The following is a 24,614-nucleotide window of genomic DNA, read 5'->3' as shown; positions in this document are numbered from 1 at the left end:
CAGCAGCCAGCCTAGGTTCACAACTTGGCTTCACCTGGAAATCTCCAAGCCCAGCACAAGTAGCAACCATCTCAGACTGCATTATAGCACTGACAGGGTGGTCTCAGGCAAAACACAGGTGGGGGCTGACATTGGCCTGCACTACCCTGAGAAACCCCATGGTTTTCACAGCCAGTGGAAAGCTACAGACCACATTGGAGCACCACTACCCTGGCCCTGCACAACTGATCCTCCATGGAGGGTGGAGGTTGGTGGTTAGTGGTCACAGCCATTCCTTGCAACTGACCTGGGAAAAATCCCTCACATTGGCCTGCCTACAGCAACCAAGATTCAACTACAAGAGGATGGTGTACTCAGCCCATATAAAGGGCGTACCTTGAGTACCCAGCTTGAATAATAAGGGAGGTTGTGCCACTGGGCACTACAGGACATCTACTACATTAGGCCATACTATCAAGACAGCTCAACCTAATACAGAAACAAATACAGGGAGGCTGCCAAAATGAAGAGACAAAAAAAAAAAAAAAAAAAACCATGGCCCAAATGAAAGAACAGATCAAAAGTCCAGAAGAAAAAGAACTAAACAAAATGGAAATAAGCAATCTATCAGATGCAGAGTTCAAAACACTGGTTATAAGGATGCTCAAGGAACTTAGTGAGGACCTCAACAGCATAAAAAAGATCCAGTCAGAAATGAAGTATATACTAATTGAAATAAAGAATGATTTACAGGGAAACAACAGTAGAGTGGATAAAGCCGAGAATCAAATCAATGATTTGGAATATAAGAAAGCAAAAAACAACCAATCAAAATAACAAGAAGAAAAGAGAATCCAAAGAAATGAGCATAGTGTAAGCAACCTCTGGGTCAACTTTAAGTGTTCCAACATTCACATCATAGGGGTGTCAGAAGAAGAGAAAGAGCAAGATACTGGAAATCTATTTCAAAAATAATGAAAGAAAACTTCTCTAATTTGGTGAAGGGAATAGACATAAAAGTCCAGGAAGCACAGAGTCCCAAACAAGATGGATGCAAAGAGGCCCACTCCAAGACACACCGTAATTAAAATGCCAAAGGTTAAAGATAAGGAGAGAATCTTAAAAGTAGCAAGGGAAAATAAGTTACCTACAAGGGAGTTCCCATAAGACTTTCAGCTGATTTCTTAAAAGAAACTTTGCAGGCTAGAAGGGAGAGGGAAGAAATACTGCAAATCATGAAAAGCAAGGACCTACAGTCATGATTGCTCTACCCAGCAAAGCTATCACAGAATCAAAGGGCAGATAAAGAGCTTCCCAGACATGAAAAAATTAAAGGAGTTCATCATCACCAATCCATTATTATATGTTAAAGGAACTTATTTAAGAAAAAAGAGATCAAAACTATGAACAATAAAATGGCAAAAAATACATGTCTATCCACAATTGAATCTAAAAAACAAACTAAGCAAACAAGAACAGACAGAATCATGAAAACGGAGAGTGTTTTGACAGTTGCCAGATGGGATGAGGGTGTGGGGGAATGGGTGAGGAAGTGAGGGGATTAAGAAATACAAATAGGTAGTCACAGAATAGCCATGGGGATGTAAAGTACAGTATAGGACATGGAGTAGCCAAAAAACTTCTACACATGACCCATGGACATGAACAATGGTGTGAGGGTTGCCTGAGGGAGTGGGAGGAGCTTAGTGGAGGGGAAGAAGGGGTAAAATTGAGACAACTGTAATAGCATAATCAATAAAATGTAATTTAAAAAATTATTTGGTAATCATTAATTTTTAAATGTGTTCCCTACTTCCTGAAGATGTTACCAGAAAAAAGTTAATCTTCTGTTTATTGAACCAAGCAAAACCATGTGGGTTTAATTAATTAATGAACATTAGCTTCTTTCTTTCACTTAGGTTATTCCAACTAAGGCTACTATAGCCCAGATTTTAAGCATTATTATGATACATATAACATATGAGTATACTCTGTGGCTGACCTTCATTGAGGCCATTTTATCAACATAATTCTGTGAATGCTGACAGAGATCTTTGCTTGACCAGATTTTAGTCAAGTCTCCTGAAACTTCTCCGAAGCCCATCTGTGCACTTCCTTGTAAAATCTAATTTTAGCAAGAATGTTGCATAAGCAATTTAACAGAACCTCCCACTCTCACTATCTGATGGGTTACCCTCAAGTGATGACCTGTCTTCAGCAAGAATTCTGTTAGGTCAGTTTAACCAGAATCCTCCTTACTCCTATTTCCTCTTAGTAATTTTCTATCCACGGACTCCCACCCTGCTTCTTATCTATAAATTCATATTTGCCCACACAATATTCAGAGTTGAGCCCAAACTCTCTCCCCGGCTGCAGAATTCCATTGCAGTGGTCCCTATGCATATCAATAACTTTTTCCCCCATTGAATGGAGTCTTCTTTACCATGTTTTAATGCACGTATTTTTTTCTATTTTTAACAAATATTAATATTTAACCAAGGTTAAATCATATGTAATCATACACAACTGTGTTTCTTGCTATCTTACTGTTTTTAAATTTTTGCTTATTTTAAAAATATATATAAGATAATTGCCTGGACTCATATGAAGTGCCATATGTCCACATGTCATTTGTTTAGAACCCAAAAGTTGACATTTAGGTAGCTTCAGCAAAACCTGTCTTAAAGAACCAGAATTAACATTATTGTCATTTTATTTTGTGGAGACACTGACACTCTTGGCTAATATATCTGTCAGTTCCTCCCCTACGTTGTTACTTTTTAACCTGATATTAACTCAACATCTAGATCTTCTCAAATTTAATCACTGGGTCTTCTAGTGTATAACTTGACATTGTGGTTGAATAGCTATATTCCAAGTAGCTATCCAAGGCATCTGGTTGGGAAATTATCTAGTATCTCACACCTCGGCACTCTCAACTGCTGCACAAGAGAGCTGAAGCACTGAGTGAGGTTTTCTGTCATTTTTAAAGCCACTGCATAATGCAATTGGATGTGTTCCTAAAAGAAACCCCACTACTTTCCAACATATTATACATTCATTTTTTAATTGATTGACCTGGAGTTCTTTTAGCAAGTTTAAAGTTATTTTCAAACTTTAATTTTTTGTGGTTTAAACACCTGCAATTTAAGATCTAAAACATAGCATCATGGAATGGGGATTTTTACCCTCTGGCACTATTTGAGAGAGTATGTTTCATTTTATAGTTCTGTGGTTCTTAACCTCTTTTAGGATATAGACCCCTTGGAACTCTAATGAAGACAGTGGCACTCCACCCCAGAAACATGCAGTAACAGAACATAAAAACCAATAATTGTGAAAATTCTATTAAATATCAAAGAAGTACAGTGGAACCTCAGTTCTCAAATTTATGTCTTTCCAGAAAACTGTTCAAGAAGCAATTTGTTCGAAAACCAAATTTCCTTTTTCGCCTGAGAGACATGTGACTGATCATAGAGGTATCAGCATGAACGGGTTGTCAGATAGAGAATGAAGACCCCAAGTTCAGTTAGACAACTGAGACATTTTTTCCATGAACAACTTGGTTGAGAACCAAATTGTTCAAGAGCCAAGATATTAGAGAACGGAGGTTTGACTGTACTTAGTATTTATCCAGATAGTCACTTTGTGTACTCATAGATGATAAGCACTATGAAAAAAAAAATGAGAGAAAATAGAACTGACTGGTCCTATTGTGTGTCTAAAAACTTCTACAGAAAGTCAGATCTTTCCCTTTCCTTAAAAGTGCTAAGTTCAAGACAGTGGACTAGAGATCATCGTTGGAGTCCAGTCTCCCAAGAGTCCATTGAAATAAAAAGTACCAAAACAACAAAGAGAAGCAAATGGTTGGGTCACTGGTAAACAAGAAATTTCCAGAAATCTCTAGAAGTTAGAAAGTAGATGGGAGGGGATTGAAGGAAAAAACAAGCCAAGAAAAAACAAGCCTAGAGTACACTGAGCTAAGAACTGGATCTGACCAACACATCTCCAAAGAAGGCTCAGACAGAGATGATCAGAAGTGAGAATTGGGACTGAAAACAAGGAAAATTAATTAAATGACTATAAATAGGAAACTGCTCCCACTGATTCACTATGCTCCTACCTTCCTTCCCACCCCCACCTCCACTCAAGCAGACTGCAATTTTCCCCACTGTAAAATAGTTCTTCTAGAAAGAAATTGAACACGATGTTTGGGGAAAACTGAGGCTTCTAGTGTGGATGTTGATTCTCCAAAAGAAGTGTTTCATACTAGAGTCAGGGTTCTGCAGCCTTATAGCTTGGTTCCCCACCTACTCACCCTAAAGTACAGTACAATAATAACCTTGTCCTAGTGTGCCCTGCCCTACACCCCTTATTAGTAACCATTTTTATTGGTTGATGGCTTATCCTTCTGGCACTTCCTTTTTACAAGGATAGTTCCCCTGTTCTTCTGCACTAAATGTGAATGGACAACCAAAGATTTTTTGACAAGTGAGAAAAACCAGCAGCATGAAAGAAAATGAACAAAACTAATAGAAAACTTGGTCCTAGAGAAAAGAGAGGTAATTTGAGGAATAGATTTAAGTTATGTTTTATGTTGTCTTATTAATATACTCAGAACAATAAAACTAAAATATTTTGAAAAACATAAGAAAAATCTTTTGAAACTAAAATATTGCTGAAATTAAATGTTTTTTTCCAATAGGACTAGAAAATGTAATCAAGAAAGTCCCTCACAATATAGAATAAAAAGATAAAAACAGGAAGAAAAAATTAAAAACTACAAAAGAGCAATCTAGGGAGTTCAAAGTAATACTATTAAGAACCTCAGAAAAAGAGAACCTAAAAAGGAGTGACTGCTTAAAGGGTATAGAATTTCTTTTTGAGGTCATGAGCACAGTGTGGAGTTAGTGGCAATTGTTGCATAACCTTGTGCTTATACTAAAAGCCAGTGGATTGTACACTTTAAAATTGTTAACATGGTAAGTTTTAGATTATGTGAATTTTATCTAAATTTTTAAGTTATTTTTTTTAAAAAAGGAAGAGAATTGTTAAGATATAGACAGATGAATATTTTCAAGAGCTGAGGAGGGACTCACAGCCTTCACAATAGAAGGGCCCTTTGGGGTCTTCTTTGTATTCCAAAATCTTACAAGGCTCTATCTAGATATAGAACTTATTTCACTTATTCTGGCCTTTGTAGTAGTGATGGAAGTAGTAGAAGAAAAACCTAATGGTAATTTGTGGAGCATGAAAAAGACAAAAAAGATACATAGCATTAATAAAGCTATAAACCAAAGTAGTGACTTCCCTGTGTTCTACAAAAGACTGCTTTGCAAGTAATCCTGACGTTCTGTCAGGGAAGGTGTGTCTACATTGGACGCATTTAAATAATGTGTGTCTTGTGACCTCCAATACCCAGAGTTGGGGAAGGAACCCCCTAGGAAACTCCTGGTTTGTTACTACTGTTCATTTTGTTTGTTTGTTTTGATGGCATAGGGGGCAGGACAGGTTGGGTTTTTTCTTTATTGATTTATTTTGTAAATGTGTAAAACATGTTGCAAAAGTTAATACTATTTTTAAAAGATTTGTAAATAAGTCTTCCTTTCATTCTGTCCTCTCCAACCCAGCCTCCCACCCCACTGCTTATGAGTAACCATTTAAATTAGTGTCTTGCCCTAGCTGGTGTGTCTCAGTGGATTGAGTGCCAGCCTGCAAACCAAAGGGTCACTGATTTGATCCCCAGTCGGGCACATGCCTGGATTGCAGGCAAGGTCCCCAGTAGGGGTGCGTATGAGAAGCAACCACACATTGACATTTCTCTCCCTCTCTTCTCTCTTTCTTCCCCTCTCTCTAAAAATAAATAAATAAAACCTTTAAAAACATAAATTAGTTTCTGCTCCGCCCTCACAGCATTTCTTTTTGAAAGTATAAGCAAATATATACTATACGTGTTCATATCCTTCGCTCTGCCACCCTTTCTTATGCAAAAGGCAGTATACCGTATAGGACCTGGAGGCGTATCTGTGAATGATAGTCAGACATTAGTAGTGTCATTTTCTTAATTTATTTCCTTTTTGTTTCCTCATAACACACTTTATATGTGCATAATAGCATTTATCACATTTGTGTAGTTATTTTTATACAACTGTGTCTCCTTCTGGACCATGAATTAAGTAGGAACAGGAGCAGATAATACTAAACTTTGTGTATCTGACACTAGTAAGTGTTGTGTATGAGATTATTAATCGAATTGTTGCAAATTCAGGCTGAATAAATAAGGATATGAAAACTGTGAAACATAATTTAGTATAGCTCATGATCCTCAAATCATTTGTTTGGGGTAAATCAAATCAATTTGCAAGCTGGGAGTACAGGTGTTTTTGAAATTTTGGGATTAAAATATTTGGGAATGAAAAACACTTATCTATAATTCTGAAACTGTGGTCATTTTCACAAACTAGACTATACAAATTTGTTTGATCCATAACATAGCTGGGTGGTACAGCCTGACCTATAGGACCTTTTGACTAATTAAGAAATTAGAAGATTCTTCTTCCTTATCTCAGTCAGGGGCCGGTCTTATTTGTTTGGGTACTTACCACTGTTAGAGTTTTGTGGTTGTCTCTGGTTCAAATCTGAAATCTGCAGTTTTACTAGCTATAGGGCCCTTTGGAGAATGATTTAATTTCTCAAAGTATGAGTTTCTTCTGTAAAATAAGGATGATAATACTTGTACTGAAGAATTGTAAAACATATGTAAGGTAAGGTCAAAGTACCTAACGTGGTACCTGGCACAGAGTAAATATCCAATAAATGTTAGTTTCAGCTGTCTTTTCCTTCCCTCTTCTACCTGCCCGTATATCATCTTACCCAGACTTTGGATATCTCTCAAATGACCCATGCTTCACAATGACCCGTGCCTGCCTTCCTTTCTCCCCATAATGAGAATTCTTATTCTCTCAGCATAACTGTCAGTTAGGTAGTAGGAGAAAAGTGAGAAGAGTCAACCTGATGGTTAAATAACAATTTTAAAAGATGTGCTTTTTGACTCGGGTCTTTAGTAACATTTTTGGCCATACAACAAAATTTATTTTAGCAAAAATCATTCAGTCAAGTTGAGAGAAAGATAGTTATAGATTTGAAGGGTAGGCCTAAGTGGCCGTCCCAGGAATCAGTTCCACTCTGTTGGTACTTCTCTTTCTTTCATGTGAACTCAGATTGTGTAAAATCATTCAGATTTTTCTTTTTCTTTTCATTTCTTTCTTTAGTCCTTTCAGGGAGCTACAATGGCAGCTCTTTTGTGGGACAAGGGAGAGAAGGGTAGAAACCATATGTGAGTTATTTTTAAATGCCCGCGTTTTATTTTTCTGCAGGTATCCCATCTTATTCTGGAAGTCAGTAAAACTTAGCACTTAATGAAACCACACTGTGGGAGAAATCCCACTCCTCCTTAGGAGGAGCGGCACCGTCTCCCCATCCAAGGGGACGTGCTATTCTACAGAGAACAGCCCCATCCCCGTGCTTGCTTTCCTTTATCCTTCTTTGTGGATTATGAGTGTAATCAACTTAATTTATATGGTTTTTCTTTTCTTTCAGTTCGTGGGTGGAAGAGGCTGCATGGATTAGATAAAGATAGTGATCATGTAAAAGGGCTGTAGCAAGTGGAGTTGTCTGTATTTGAAAAAAAAGCAAGATACATGCTTTGGTAACGCCAATCATCAGCCTAGGTTAATGGCAAGGTGACAGTGTAGGAGTCTTTTGTAACAGTGTGTAGTTCTACTGAGCAAAGGTCTTGGCAGATCTGGCTAGATGATTGTTGTTCTGGGGTAGGCATATGATTATAATGCTAATTCTACATAGTTTGTTATTTTATTCCCTGATGTTAAAGGAGCAGAAAGTATTCAGCTAAAAAATCTCTTCCCCAATACATGCAGCCAAAAAAAAAATTTCTTCTCTCTAGTTACTGATTCATTTTAACAACTTCCTCCCATCCCTGACAAAAGTTATGCCTACTCATTATTCACATCTTAATGAGAATTAATTCGTATCACATGAACATCTATAGGAAAAGAACAGGTACTTCCTAGAATTTAGAGTTTTTATTGAGGCAGAAGAAGACATGAGTGAGGTAATCAATTGTAGCATAGCCAAAAGTCACCTTGGAGGACTCAGGGCACCTTGGGAGTGGATTGAAGGAGTGGTAAGAAGGCAGAAAAATGGAGATTATTTAGAATAGGAAATGAGAGGGTCCAAAGACAAACTTTTCAATTTAGCTTAACATTCTGGTAGCAACAGTGGGCCCCTGAAACCCCATATGATGTCTTTAGTCAGAGTGCCAGAGTTGTCTGTGACTGAGTTGAAATACAAATATTAGTTTGGAATCCTAGGCAAATCCCATATAGCTCACCGATTTTTCTATTTCCTTCCTATCTTCTATTGGAAGGAGGTAGGAAAGAGAAATGGCACAAAAAGAAGTGGAGGAGAGAATATACCTCCACTTTCCTTCCCAATTGATTTTTATAGACCTCTGAAATCTATCTTTAGTTGTGTGCTGTATATAGTTCTTTGAGGCAATAGAAAGACAAGTGTTACATAATTTAAGGGAAATGTATTCATTATTGGCATCACAGCATTAGCAAAGTTAACACTTTATGGCAAGTCAGTGCACCTGAGCAACACTCATGAAGAAGCAAATATGCTTGGATTGAGTGTGGTTTTCCACAGTTGAAGCAAATTGTTACTCATTCACTGAGTAGGCACTGAGTAATTAAATTACCCATTAAGTGAATGAACAATAGCATAGTGTGGGGAGACGGGCAGTAAATACATTACACAACACAACATAATTACAAATTTTGTTAAATGCTATAAAGAGAAAGAATAAGGTACTGTGATGGAGAATAACAAAGGAAGACAGAAAAGAACTCTCTTATGAACCTTGGAAACCTAATTTTGGCAATTTATAGATATAGTAAAATGTACAGTAAACATTTTTTATATTTTATAGTACCAGCAAAACTTAATAATCATCTGTTCTCTCCCATTTAATTTTTTGTTACCATTGGCCATTCAAACCAAAACTGTTTATCCACATTGTGTGTGAAAATCATGGTGTGTTTTGGTCTCTATTAGATCATTGACCATAAACATTTTTTTATATTTCAGCTGGATAAAAAGACCCAAGTGACATTCATTTATCTCACCCCCTCCTCCAAAGCTACAGTTCAGCCAAGTGTAGTGATCTCTTTGTTTATAAAGGAACAAAATATGTTAGAACTACTATAATAATAGGTTTTCTAGAATTTCCATAAAAATCTCTTTTAAGAGTTTTTCATTTTTGCTAAATTTCCATTCAGTAAAGTTTACCTAAAGCTAATGGAGTAGTAACTTTTGCAGAAATCTAGAGTTTCCATTGTGAAAGTTCCTGTGTCTGCTTTAGAAAAGGAAAGATGTGAACATGTTATGTACTCCTTTGTCTTGAAAAACTTTTTTGTACGTTATTTGAACAAAGAGCAACCCAAAGCAAGAATGAGAAGATTGGAGCAAGTTATATTTCATTGTTGATTGAAAACTTCCCTCTCTGTTAAACGTTGTGGGGAGAAAATATATCTTGCCTATGTTTATCTGCATTCCATCATGTTAAAAATACTAGGGCAAAAATTTAAACACTAATTAGTCCTATTCATATTTCACCAAAGTTTAATTTATTTACAATGAAAGAACTTTTTGTTCTTTTTATCATAATAAATAGCCCTATTACTATTTACCGATAGCATTTTTAGCTGTATAGTATATGTGCCTTATACTTCTCAATTAAAAATCTCAGCCCTAAAAATCAACTTAAAATTTTGGGTGTTCTCCACTTTTGCATTTATCAGTTTTCTGGCTCAAAGATGTTTCTGTGGGTAATTAGAATGAAAACTAACAGATGAATGTCTTTGCTTTCTGTAAAGGGAACTAGCTGTGAGGCACATTTCTTATTAATTGCTGCAAAAGAGATAGCATTGATAGCAGGATCTTAATATGTCATAATGGAATCTCTAGGAATCAGCTGAATTCCATTACTTTTAACTGTGGGCAGGCATTGGGATCCTTTTTATGCTACTGTGTTGTGAAAACTTCACTTTCAGCTCCTAGTGGACCTTCTAAGGGTAGAAATCCTCCTTGCCAACAAATTATGTTTATGTTTTAGTTTGACTTTCATTTTACTTTATCTGAAGATGGTTTTGCCATACCTGAAAGTTCACAAAAAGGTGATTTTAAGTGTTTAGGTAAATTATCACTGGGATGTGGGCTCACCCGGTTTAGTGTGTGGATAACACACATGCCCATTTGGTCTGAAACATTGCACAGGACATAGTTATACTAAAATATTTGTTTTATATCTGAATCGCAAATTTCACTGGGCATCCAGTATTTTATCTGGCAGACCTACTAGGGTAACTATATAACATCATCCAAACCAGGACACTTTTCAGAGTGAAAGGGGGCACTTTTTTTTTATTAATCCTTACCATATGTTTATTGATTTTAGAGAGAGAGAAGGAAAGAGGGGGAGGGAGGGAAACATTGATGTGAGAGAGAGGAAGGGAGTAGGGGAAAGAGAGAGAGTACAAAAAAAAAGAAACATTAATATGAGAAAAAAACATCAATCAGTTGCCTCCCATACTTGCCCGGACCAGGGATCAAACCTGCAACCTGGGTGTGTGCCCTGACCAGGCATCGCATCCGCAGCCTTTTGGTACATGAAATGATGCTCCCATCAACTGAGCCACCTGCTCAGGCCTGAAATGGGGCACTTTTAATAATTATGCCAGGACAAGGGCAGAAATTGGGACTTTTGTGGGAAAACTGGAAAGTATGTTCAACTTAGTAATAGGGGGGTTGAAAGTATTTTTAATTATTGATTATAGATTTGCATAAGCAATCAAATCTCTCAGCCATTAATTTGTATGGCTATGAATATAAATGTAAAGTGTATTGCTTTATAATTCCATATGTAAAATTTGATTAAGGCACCTTAAAAACTGTGGTAGCCTAACTGCTAGTTCAACCTTGACATTTTCTTTTTTTGAAAGAGTTTGAGAAGGATTGGTATTTTTTAAATAACAATTTTAAAGAGAATTAAAGTTCATTTTTGTGAGCACTAGTACATGGGACTTTACATTTTACATTTTTAAATTTTTTCTTCTTTCTTTACATTACTTATATGTATATTTTACCAACAACAGCTATAACTTAAGAAATTCATGTGTTTTCTGCCTTGTATTTGGCTTAATTCTTGTCTTTTAACCTACTTACTTTTTGTTTTGGGGTATTTAATAAATACAGTAGTCCCCCCTCATCTGCAGGGCCTATATTCCAAGACCCTCAGTGGATGCCTAAACCTGTGGATAGTATCAAACCCTATATATACTTACCTGTGATACAGTTTAATTTATAAATTAGGCACAGCAGGAGATTAACAACAATAAACAATAATAAAGTAGAACAGTTATAACAATACACTATAATAAAAGTTACATGAATGTGGTCTCTTTCTCTCTCTGTCTGATAACCAATCTGAGAACTAAGAGGACTGCTGAGTAACTAACGGCCAGGAAGCTCATGCAGATAGCACGGTGATGCAGGACAAAGGGATGATTCACGCCTCAGTGGGACAGAGTGGGACCTGAGATTTCAGCATACTAAGAGTGATGCACAATTTAAAACTTACGAATTGTTTATACCTGAATTCCCCATTTAATATTTTCAGACCGAAGTTATTTGTGGATAACTGCAACCACAGAAAGGGAAACTGCAGATAATGGGTGACTGCGGTAACCTATTAATTCATATTTAGCTTAACCTTCTTAATTTGTATTCCCTGTTATCTTACCGTGCTCAACCTAACTTTATTCTGAAAATTTATCATAAATATTTGAGTACCTGCTACATGGCAGCCACCCTGCTGAGTACTATGGTAAATACGACATGGAATGTAACTTGGTCGTGTTCTCTAGGACCTTAAAGTCTGGACTTAATATGGTTGTCCCTGACCCACTTCGTGTATTTCAGCTGGTCTTTTCTCTGTCTCCTTCAGCCTGCGCCTCTTTTGAAGTATGATCATTATTAGCATGTCAGGAATAGGTGTGCCATAGTTTCAAGTGGTAATTGTGGTTTTTGTTTTATCCCAACATCCCTTTGTTAAGGCACAAGATTTTATTGGAGTTTCATCTAAATTGATGAGATGTCTTCAGGAAACAGCTTATAACTTCTAGATAATTTTCCTGTCTTGTGATTTATAGGTTGGAACAAAAGTGTATCAAAGTCCAGTACTTGAACTGCCTAGAACCTTTGAGCGATGAGTTGACCCAGATCACAGTTTTCCAGATTCTTCCACCTGTTAACACTTCACAGGATTAATGTCTGTTGTCTCTAAAGGAAAAATTTTCTTTAAAAGTATTTTCTTGTTTTGAGTGTCAACACTTGTTTTATATAATAACATTGGTTAGTTATTTTAATATATATTTCACATTGCCTATTGTTATTTTGAAAAGATATAAAATTATTTCTACACTATACTCACGTGGTAGAAATTCATATGGTATAAACTTATATATAGTTCAAAGTCACCTGTCTCCTCAGCCTATTCTCCTTATAACCAGTTTTTTACCAGCATTTTGTATATCCTTCCAGAGATTGCATGTACAGATCATTATTTATATATATTCTTTTATCTTTTCACACAAATGGTAACACTATACACAGTTACGCACTTTACTTTTTTCATTTAACTCTGTATTTTGGAGATTATTCCTTATCAGGGCCTAAAGAGCCTTATTCATTTTTTATAGCTGCAGTGTGTTCCACGTTATAAAGCCTCTCCTAATTGCTTTTTCATTGGTTTCCAATGATGTTGTATACGGGCGTGATGAATAGCTTCATAACATGCCTCGTGTTGCACATGTGCAGCTCGGTTGGCATGAGCGTGTATGTCATTCCTAGAAGAGGAACTCCTGGGTCAGAGCACACTCATGCACACTTGCATGCGTCAAAATGTGTTCGCTTTTATTTAATCTCAAGGTAATACATGTTTGTGGTTAGAAACTTAAAACATTTCAAACATTACGAAAAAGAAAAAAGTGAAAAATAAATTCTCCAAGCTCCTAGTCCCACTTCCAGAGGTAACACTTTCTTATCTATCTTTCTCGTAGTTTTCAATTTGCCTATTTTTTCTGTTTCTTATACATAAATGGTTGTATGGTATCCCATTATATGTGTATATCATAATTTTATCCATTAAGTTCCTTATTGGTGAACATTTGAGATGTCTCTAGATCTTTTTGGCACTACTGACATAGCTGCAGTGAAAAACCTTCTCAGTGTCTTTGCATATTATGGGTGTGTTTTTACCAGATCAATTCCTAGAGTCAAGGAACACATGCATTTTAAATTGTGATTAGTTTTGCTGACTGCTCTCCAAAAAGATAGTTCCATCTGATTCTTCCACCAGTATAGCCTTGCTGATTCTGGCTATTATCCAACTTATTAATCTTTGCCAATTTATTAAGGGCCCAAAGAAATTTTATTCTTATTGAATTTCTTGTATTTTGATAAATTGGCCATTTCTGTTTATTTTCTGTATATTACTATTTATGACCTTCATTCATCTTTCTAATGGGTTGTTCACTTTGTTATGATTTGTTAAGAGTACTCGTCTATTAGGAAATTAGTCTGCCATCATGTGTGTTACAAATACTTTTTTCTCAGTTTTTCCCATGCGTGTGGTCTATAAATATACATAATTTGACCCTAAAGAGATGAGGGGAGGGTGGGAAGTGGTAGGAGTTAATTAGTGGGGGATTCAGATCAAACTACTAAACCCTTTTTGAATAAATAAATAAATATATTATATATATATATATAGTATGTCTGAAACTAATGTAAATTTATTTATGTGTCAATTAAACTTCAATTTTAAAAAATGTATATTAAGCTATTTTTAAAAATTTAAAAACATGACAAAAATCATATACTGCCTTTATCTTCTTGGAGGAAAGGAGATCTAAATAAAGAAAAGATTGTGCAGTATTTAGTTTGTGTGAGGTATAATAACCATGCTGCAAATACATTTGTTTTTCATATTTTTCCCTTCAGAGGTTTTATCAGCTATGATTAGTGTGCTGTTGGTATATATACTTATGGGATTCCTCCTGTATGAAGCTGTCCAAAGAACTATCCACATGAAATATGAAATAAATGGAGATATCATGCTTATTACTGCAGCTGTTGGAGTTGCCGTTAACATAATGTAAGCTCTGATGTTTTTAACAAATTTAATAGGCTTTACTTTTTAGAGCAGTTTTAGGTTCCCAGCAAAATTAAGAGGAAGGTACAGAGACTTCCCAAATACCTCCTGCCCCCACACATGCCCTGTTCCCCCATTGTCAACATCCCGCACTAAAGTGCTGCGTTTGTTACAGCTGATGAACCTGCGCTGACACATCATAACCACCTGAAGTCCGTGATTTATATCAATGGGTTTGGACAAATGTATAATGACATGTATCCACCATAGTAATAGCATACACTCTACATTGTTCTTACATCAATATTCTCAAATAGTGTGAACTTTGACTGTTATACATGCATTTAGTAATATTGATATTTTTATATATTTATAGATTATATAGTACATCAGTTTTTCTTATGTTAATAAAACAATGTTGAAATTATAAATTCCTTATTAGTTTGCTCAGATATACTGAAGTTTGACTAATAATCAGGAATTTAATAGGACAAAGTTTTTTTTATATAATTTTAAAAATATTTTTATATTGAGATTTTTTTTAACTATCAACTTTTTCCTAAAACTATGGATCAGGAGTTAGTAAACTTTTTCTGTAAAGGGCCAGATAGTAAATATTTAGGACTTTAGAGCCATACAGTCTCTTTGGCAGCTACTCTCCTGTTATAGAACAAAAGCAGCCCACATTCAGTATGTAAACAAACGAGCATGCCTGTATTCCAATAAAACTTTATTTACAGTCCTGGCTGGGTGACTTGGTTGGTTGGAACGTTGTCCTGCACACCAAAAGTTTGCAGGTTCCATCCTCAGTTGGGGCACAGACTAGAACGCAGTTTCAATACCTTGTCCAGGCATGTATGAGAGGCAGCCCACTGATATCTCTCTCTCTGTCTCCCCTCCCTCTCTCTCTCTCCCTCTCTCTCTCTCTCTCTCTCTCTCGCTCTCGCTCTCGCTCTCGCTCTCGCTCTCGCTCTCGCTCTCGCTCTCTCTGTTTCTCTCTCTCTCTTCCCCATCTCTCTTCCTCCCTCCTGCCCTCCTTTTCTCTCTCTAAAATCAATAAGCATATGCTTGGGTGAGGATTTTTTTTTAAGTTTATTTATAAAAACAGGCTGTAAAAAAAGTTTGTTTACAAAAACATAAATTATATATAGTCTACAGCCATTGTGGTTTGCTAGTCCCTGTCTAGTGGCTTCCATTCATACTTAGAATAAATCAAAAGTCCTTACTGGCCTTTTTAGTAAGATCCTATGTACCACTCCAACCTGCTGGCATTATTGCTCACTTTATTCTAGCCACAATGGCTGCCCTGCTTTTTTTCAAGCACATAGAACACTTTTGCATCTCAGGGCCTTTGCCCTGGCCTGCTTCTGTCTGGAACACTCTTCCACCCCCACTTGCTTCTGGACTTCATTCAAGTCTCTGCTCAGATGGAACCGCAGAGAGAGCTTCCCTGACTGCTCTCCCCATCACTCTCCATCCTCTTGCAGTGCTTTACTTTTTTTCTTCAAAGCATTCTCGTGGCCGAGCAGTGCATTAGGAATTTGTTTACTCCTCTGCCTTCCCTACTAGAACATAAGCTTTATGGGGATAGGGATCTGAATGTCTCATTCACTCTTTTGACCCCAGCACCTACCATAGTGCCTGATGTGTAATATGTGCTCAAGTATTTAGTAAATGAATGAGTTCCATGTTGCCTCATTCATGTCTGGTTAGTCACAAATATTTTTATCAATAGTGTTAGGAAGAATAATAATGTTTTCTTTTATTTTTAACAGAATGGGGTTTCTGTTGAACCAGTCTGGTCACCATCATGCCCATTCCCACTCCCTGCCTTCAAATTCTCCTACCACAGGTTCTGGGTGTGGACACCACCACGGGCAGGATAGCTTGGCAGTGAGAGCAGCGTTTGTTCACGCATTGGGGGATTTGGTTCAAAGTGTTGGTGTGCTAATAGCTGCATACATCATACGATTCAAGGTAATATGATTGCTAATTTTTCTATTTGAAAATATAGAAAAATAATTTCAACATTAAAACTGTTGAAATCATTTTTAATTTCAACATTAAAACTAAAGGTGATTTTCTTTTATCAGTATACTGGACATCAGGGCCAGTCCTACTCACTTTGTGTTTATGCGGGCCTGACTGAGCCACCAGTCCATACAGCTCTTTTGTCAGCACTAAACACAATAGTTACCACATCACGAGGTAGCTTATCTGTAACTGGCTTTGGTAGTGCCTTCTCTGGAGAACTCAAGCTTTAGCTTTGTCACTGTCCCACAACTCTAAACTTGATCTCCCTCCTCTTTAAAATGGGGGAGGGGGGCTTAAATCTGAGTGATGACTTCTAAAAGTCCTTCTAGCTCTGATATTCTATGTTCTGGGTGGAAGATTTAGAGAAGGCACAGAGGAAAATAATAGAACAAACCATTCAACTTCTGAAAATAGATCCCATGAGGAAAGGTACTTAAATAATCTCGGAAAGAGTTTCTCTATTGCAATATCCAAGTTTTAATGGTATTCTCAGTCCTGCTAAAGAACAGGACACAGGCCTTACTGTGCTTTACAGTCTGTTCTATGTCTGTCAATATTTAACCACACAATGTTGATCTATCACCTTACAGCCAGAATACAAGATTGCTGATCCCATCTGTACATATGTATTTTCCTTACTTGTGGCTTTTACAACATTTCGCATCATATGGGACACAATAGTTATAATACTGGAAGGTAAGATCTCACTAATATCCACACTTTGGATTTATTACTTCCCTAAGTCAGATTGGGGGCGGGAGAGGACACTCTAGGGCAGGAGCCATGTCTTTTCTTTTTTTTTGATTGATACTTATTAGGCTACAGGAGCACCACCTTCTATATATATAATGTATACGAATCCATGCTCTCTCCCATATGTTACCCATTTGACCCTTACAATAGCTAAGAAAAGAAGGAAAGGCAGACATTATTGTCCCCATTTGCCAACAAGAAAACTGAGGTTCAGTGAGGTAGCGTGACTTCACTAAGGCCATGCTGCTAATAAACTATGGAGCTAGGACATGAAACTCTTTTGATTCTAATGCAAGTATGTTTAGTAAGTTATTTATTAATTTATTAATTTCAATTTAACTTGCTATTTTGTTATACTTTCAGCATCCCTGCCTTACTAATATTATCTATAAGCATGTAAATATAAGTTCTCAACAACAGGTTAATCATCTTTGGATATTCCTTTTTCTTTTTTTTTGTCTATCCTAGCTTGCTTATTAAATGAAGTATTCCAGATTGATTAGTATTCCTTTTCAGAGAGAATATTCAGTTCTAAAATATTTATTAGCCTTTTGTGTATATCCTGCTATATGTGTGCATGGTTTATCTTAAAGTATTAATGTATTTTAAAGTGAAATGAATTTGGCAAAGCTAATTGGTTTCTTTTGAAAAAAAAATCCTACCAGTAATGTATAACTTTTTCTCCAAAATAAACTTCACTTATAATTGATATATTCTGAATTAATAGGTGTACCAAGGCATTTGAATGTAGACTATATCAAAGAAGCCTTGATGAAAATAGAAGATGTTCATTCAGTGGAGTATTTAAATGTCTGGTCTCTCACTTCAGGAAAACCCATGGCCATCGTTCACATACAGCTAAGTATGTGGCTGACGGTAAATACTGGGGTGGGTGGGCTTCCGACTTTGGAATTAAACATCTGTGCTTATAGTTAAATAGGAAGACTTTTCTGCTGGAAAGATTTGTTGTAAGGGAGGTGTGAGCTCTTCAAAAGTGAGTTGCAGATCAGTATTTATAGTGGATCAATAATTTTTTCTCTCTTTGAGATGAAACGTTACAAATAGACTTTTGCCTTCAGATTAAAGGCATTAAGTATATGCCCTTGCCAGGTGGCTCAGTTGGTTGGAGCATCACCCCACCAACAGGTTGCAGGTTTGATCCCCTGGCAGGGCACATACCCAGGTTGCGTGTTCAATACCCAGTCAGGGCATGCGAGGGAGGCAACCAATTGATGTCTCTCTTTCATGTTGATGTTTTCCTCTCACATCTCTCTCTATCTTTCTCTCTCTCCCCCTCCCCCACCACTATAAAATCAATAAAACATATCCTTGAGTGAGGATTAAAAAAATAAAGGCATTAAGTATATTTACCATGTTTTTTCTATATACGAAAAGCTAGAGCCTATGTTTTCATTTCTGTAAATCATTTCACAGATGGCTGCTTTTTAGTTTTTATCAAAATAATACATGCATGAGGTTTCTTTTCTTAAGTACAAAAGATGAAAGACCTGTAATTAATGTCTAGATTTCTTTCTCTACCTGAGAGTGGACTAGAGAGACTGGGATAATGAGAAGCCTATCTGGCTTTGTAAACTGACACACTTCTCTAACAGAATAACTTCAAGAGGGTAGAAATCAAACTAACAAAAATACATTCATAGTATGCTAAGGTTGTTTTTCCCCTGTGTCTTATTCAGTAATGTGTGATGTACAATGAATAGTAACAATATTTTCTTGACATTGCAGTTCCTGGAAGTTCCTCTAAATGGGAGGAAGTACAGTCCAAAGCCAAGCATTTATTACTGAGCACGTTTGGTATGTATAAATGTACTGTTCAGCTTCAGAGTTACAGGCAAGAAGTGGACAGAACTTGTGCAAACTGTCAGAGTTCCAGTTCCTAATTGTAGATGTTTGGGGGACAATTGCCTTACTCACCCTGCAGTCACAGACTCGAGAGCAGTAAATGCACACCTACGTGAGCAAACGGGATTCCCGACAGCTGTGTCCATACCGTGCATGGGTCCCGCAGCCAGCCAGCCAGCCAGCCTGCGAGTGCTAGTCTCTGTCGATGGTAAAATGAGGCTTCACCATGATTGTAGATGAAGATGTTTCCAAAACACCGTTTACAGGATGAGATGTGACTCTACAGATACCTCAGAGAAGACAATCCAAGACCGTATTTCATTAATTACAACAGAGTGTATGTCATAAAGGAAGCATCAAGAATTCTGTATTCTCATTCAAAAACCCTTTTTAAAGCCCATTTTATATCAAGCCGTGCTGGAAAAGTGAATTTTTTAAAACATAATCTTGACATTCAGCTTCTGGAATTTGATACCCAACTCTCTTTTTTCAGAAATTACTTCTCAACAGATTTCAGAAAGTACTAGTAATTATCCAGAGCGGAATAAGCATGTATTCCTAAGTGTTTCAGAAATGTTTTATTTCACAAATAAGTCTTAATGTTATTGTTACACCTTATAAACAAGTTTTTCCAAATGTTATAGGGTTTTGAATCTCAAAGTTAACACTTTTGGTTATTTGTAATCTTATCAGAACCAAATCTTTGTCGCTGTCATTAAATTGCTTAGGAAACATTCTCAGTATTATTCTTAATGGCAGAAGTTAGTCTTAAACTGAAATTGCTCTATGATAACTTAAACAAAGTATAGGTGCGAGGATGGGGTATAAAGTTTCAGATTTAAGTCTTCTTGAAATTACTTTTATTGTTCATGGAATGTATCTTAAGAAGAGCATGAGACTGCAAAACATAAACAATGCTCTGTCCTCTTAAGAATCACCTTATGTTTTATAGAGAAAGTTTGCTTGGTACCTTTCTTCCTGCCTCCATGCCAGTTAATCTGTGTGTGTCCTTTCAGGGTGGAGCTCTGGGGGGGCTAAGGTTCAGTTTGGGATACCCAGCTCTCAAATGGAGATTAATTATGTTCCTCCAGGGAGAATTTCTGTTTGATAATATGGGTTAGGGATTCTCCATGGACTGTGGGAACCATAAGATATAATTTTGAGGTTTTCCAATAATGCCATAGCAGAAATGCTGAAAGGGATTGGGTGAAGGTATTACTCTGAGAAGACAAAACCTTTAAGGGTTTTTGACTCTGTGTGTGTGTGTGTGTGTGTGTTTTAAAGCCCTGGAGTAGGATGGGCATTAAATCTGTGTGGTAGGGAGGTTAAGCATAAAAGTCTAAACAGAAGGCAACCTAATTAATAATGGTTATATTAAACAGTTGTGGATATTCATGTTTCATTTTGCAACTGCTGGTTTTGCTGTTATCTTTGTGCACCTTAATAATTCATTTTCAGCAGAGAGTCAGAGTAAAGTAACAATGTCCCAGACAGGTTGTGAAATGAAATCTTAGATAGACAAGCAGATGACTTAAAACATAGGCGAAGATTATGAAACAGATTTCATCTTTCTACCAAGTATCTCACTGTAAGTAACCCTAAGGCAAACCCTGGATTTACCTAAAAGATTGTTAAGAGTTGATGGTATCCAACAAAAGAGTCGATGAGGGTTAATGGTACCTAATAAAGCCCAGCATTGGTTGAATTGAATTGGAAATTTTATGGAATTCTTATTGTGAATCCATTTAAAATAATGATTTGAATTTTTCAAAAATTTCAGGAGCATATAAACTGTTTAAATAAAGAATACTTAAATATAGAAGGCAGGTAAGAATAAATGAGAGGCACGTCAGTGCACATCGGGCATTTACCGACTTTGTGCGCCCAGCAAGAGAAAGGAGGAGCACATGCATTATGTGGTGGCGGGTGTCCCGTATCTGCGGTGGTTTCCCATATCTGCTGATCTTGTTTCTTGTCACTTCTCCTTTATCGTAAGTAGGTATGTCTCACTTTTCACATTGACCTGTTCCTTGAAAAGTTATTGGGTAAAACAGTCTAAAATCCATTTGAGGATTGAAAAGGATCCCTTTGTAGAATGCATAAACACTGAAAACTTTTGTGAATCTTAATTATTGTGTTCTACTTAAATTAGGTACACAAAGTTTTCTGTACTTTTTTTTTTGTAACAAGAGCTACAGATTTTGTACTTTACTGGGTCTGTGAGATTTGATAATAGACAGATTTAATTTTTTGTAATTTGACAAAAGCTGCAGAGAAAGGTGTGAACTTAGCAGGTGCAAGCAGGGACTGCCCAGCTTCTGACACAGAGCCTCTGGTCTGTCCTCCAGCCACCGAGGGCCACACCCCAGCTCCACTCCTCAGCCAGCTCTCAGAGGAAGGGCGTTCTGTGCACCACGGTTCATTTTGCAACTGGGAGAACAGATCGTAACATAAAAACTGGGCAGCTCTTCAGTGCAAGGTGTTTTAATTAACATTTGCAAATGATCAAAGTTAGTTGTATACCTAAACCTGTGTTTCACAACTTTGTTGATGACCGTGCTGCCTTAGAAATACAATGTGGGGAATGCAGTTGAATGAGGCATATTTCAGAGAACTTTGAAATGCAGAACCAGAAGTATGTAATTCCCACATACATTTTCCATTAGCTGTGCCTGTGTAACATGAGCCCAGACTTTCACAACTTGTGGCTCCCAACAGTATTATTGGCCAGCTCACTGGATTTCTTATTTTTCTGTTTCTTTTTCAATGTTGGAAGCTTTATTGCCATTTTCTGAAACAAAGTTTCCTGATCTTAGGAGTCTAGGAACCAGATGTCCCCACAGACAGTGTTTACCTTTGGTAGAATTTTCCCAGAATAGGCATAGACATAAGCTTCCCTTTTATTTTAATGTGAGGAAAAACCATTTTTCAGAGACAATGCACCACTTAAAAAAGTGTTTCTCGGTGAGGAAAACCTTTTTTTTTACCAGCTGGCTGTTCCTTATCTGGGTTCCCTGCACGCTGAATAAGGGTGACAGAAACTGACCACACTCGAGGGTCGCTGCCAGTGAGGCTCTGGGTTGTGCCTCTCCAGCAACCTCTCCCGCTGCTCTAGGAGAGACCATTCGCTTCTGAAGCAAGCACAATTAGCTAAATTTACTTTCTTTGTATGCATTTATATTAATTCGTTCATCATAAAGAATAAGGTATTACAGAATTTGAACCCCTTTAAAATAAGCTTTTAGGCAAATTTTTTGTTGACCATACCTTACACATAGTAAATTTAGAGTTACCGAAAATGTTCATAGGTATAAGATTAGTTCACTTGGTTCAGTTTGTCTTTGAACCATGCTGAACTCATGAGCCGTTTGGGTATTAGTCACAAATGGGTAGTGACACCATGCTGTGTGCTGTGTTGAGAGGAGGCAGGTCTGACCTCCAAGTCACTGATTAAGCTTAATATCTTTCTACCCAAAATACCATTTGCAAATTCAAACTGCAGATCTGTTAGGTGAGTCCCCCCAGACAGGGCTTCAGGTTTGTCCCACAGATCAGCAACCAGGGATATTGGTGGTGGTGTTGGTGGGAGCACCGAAGTTGGAGGGAAGAAACTGGGGGTTCCGCAGTGTGGACTTGTGTCTGTGCATTCGGGCTGGCCTGTCCCTGAGGGTTTAACCCATTCTTCTAATCATATTGTGAGGACCTACCAACAACGGTTTCCGATTTTCTGAAAGGCTGGAAAACATTTATGGAGACTTTCTCTGACAGTGTCGATCTAAATACTGCAGTTAAATACTTTCTGAAATAGCTGCAACAGAACGTTGGAATGTGCCAGTGCGTCTGCTTTGCCCCTGGAAGATACTGTGTATCTGGAAGGCTGTGCTGCTCCACGTAAACACATTTTACTAAGTAAGCCATATCACAGTTTTAAGAAATTGTATACACTTTTACGTCTATCCCTTCTAAAACCAGTATTTTGCATATGATTGATTTTAGAAAGTTTTTGAAGCTGGTGTTTGTCCATGTAATTTAAAATCAAAGTATAGTATATGTACTGTATTTGCAACTTTTAAATTGTAATTTCCTGTACATTTATTAAATAAAGTATTGTTTTGCCATGTGGTTTATTAAAAAGTAGAAATGTACAGTCCCTTAAATTAAATTTCCAAGTTTTTTAATTGATTCAGTAATAGTAGTAGGCCTTAAAACGTAATCTTCTTAAAAAGAAAAGCACTAGGAAATAGATAACCTATCTAGTTTTATAATCTCGGGTTGCAATGTCCCCTTAGGTGTTTAAGAAATGAGCCTGAAAAAAATCAAATAGGATAAAAGATATTAAAAGAACCTTCATCTTTTTAACTTCTGCCAGTCACTTTTAATGTCCCTCCAGCCCCAGCAACACTGGCAGAAAGGAAAGAAAGAAACCCCTGAGAAAGTAAGATGGGTGAGGACCATCGCGGGACCATCGCGAAGCAGGGGAGCAATGAGCCGATGCCCCGAGAGTGTGGCTAGGGGTTGGCAGGCCAAGGCTGGCCTGCAGCCTGTCCTGTGTGGCCCAAAGAACTGAGAATGGTTTTTACGTTTTAAAATGTTTTCTTAAAAATAAGAATAATATTTTATGATGTGAAAATTCTATGAACTTTAAATTTCCAAGTCTGTAAATAAAGTGTTACTTAAACACAGCCACACTCATGTGACCATGTATTGTCTGGCCACTGTCATGCTGCAGTGGCAGAGTAGTTACAGCAAGTATGAAACCTGTACCATCGGTCCTTTCATAAGAGAAGGTTGCCCGCACCTGGTGTCCCCATTGAAGGCTATCACTGCATATGTGGGTGCAGCAAGCCCTTCGAGAGCCCACCTAGAGGTTGCTAGACTGGTACCTCTGAGGCTACCTGAGTCAGCTGCTTTTCTTCCCTTGACCTTTTGTCTTTTCTTTATCCCCCTTGGAGTTTAGGAAAGAAATACAGGAGAAGAATAGCAAGATTTCAAATATTACCTGTGTACCATATGCTGCACCTAACGTTCACTAGCAAAGCAGCTTTCTACCCAGAACACCACGATCACAGAATCATTTAACAATACTTTTCACCATAAATCTTCATTCCGTTGATTTTGGAATTTTTCACTAAAGTTGAGACAAAAAAAAGGAAATAAAAATGTATGTATGTTGAGTACCTTATGTAGTTTGTGCCAACTGAAAGCTCACAGATGAAAAATAACATTTTAGTTGCTAAATAAGATGAAAATTGGTTTGAGGCTTTTAAAATAATGTTTAAGTTTTCTACTTACCTAGAAAAGACAACTTTTTGAAAACAGTAATAAAGTTTTAGTTAAGTTACAGTAGCAAATAAAGAGATGTTGCCTGTTGTTTATCTACCCAACTCTATATCTATTTTGATGTGTCATTTTTTCGGTTCATGTCAGATGCTAAAATAAAGGGTAACAGCCTTGCAAGCTTTGCTTATGCTAAACCTTTCAGCTTTATTTAATATATTAGTAGAATTATGTTTTGATTGTAATCCAGTTTCAGCCATGATCTATCATCACTGCCATGAGCTATAAAATAGACTGAGTGTAAACAGGAAGTGTGAAGCCTTGTGACTAGATGCCATGTCTACGTCGATCCTGTGTTTAAGATTAGGAGGCTTAAAAATTCAGCCTCAGTGAATTATCACCAAAAATCATATCA

At 37.1% G+C, this 24,614-nt stretch overlaps 1 protein-coding gene across 2 annotated transcripts in view; it reads left to right on the top strand.

The window, feature by feature from the left end:
* Positions 1-24,396, top strand: part of SLC30A4 (solute carrier family 30 member 4) — a 31,349-nt gene extending 6,953 nt beyond the window's left edge. For both annotated transcript variants that reach the window (XM_024568114.3, XM_053928219.1), the window contains exons 4-8: positions 14,122-14,275; positions 16,048-16,249; positions 16,897-17,002; positions 17,787-17,921; positions 18,806-24,396. In XM_024568114.3, coding sequence (XP_024423882.1) covers positions 14,122-14,275; positions 16,048-16,249; positions 16,897-17,002; positions 17,787-17,921; positions 18,806-18,960 — 752 coding nt within the window. In that variant the 3' untranslated portion in view covers positions 18,961-24,396. The remainder of the gene's footprint in view (positions 1-14,121; positions 14,276-16,047; positions 16,250-16,896; positions 17,003-17,786; positions 17,922-18,805) is intronic.
* The last annotated feature ends 218 nt before the right edge of the window (positions 24,397-24,614 follow it).

The sequence above is a fragment of the Desmodus rotundus genome, chromosome 7, assembly GCF_022682495.2.
Source record: "Desmodus rotundus isolate HL8 chromosome 7, HLdesRot8A.1, whole genome shotgun sequence".
In the NCBI taxonomy this organism is placed as follows: domain Eukaryota; kingdom Metazoa; phylum Chordata; class Mammalia; order Chiroptera; family Phyllostomidae; genus Desmodus; species Desmodus rotundus.
The sequence above is the reverse complement of the archived record's forward strand: the minus strand, read 5'-3'. Positions and strand labels throughout refer to the sequence as shown.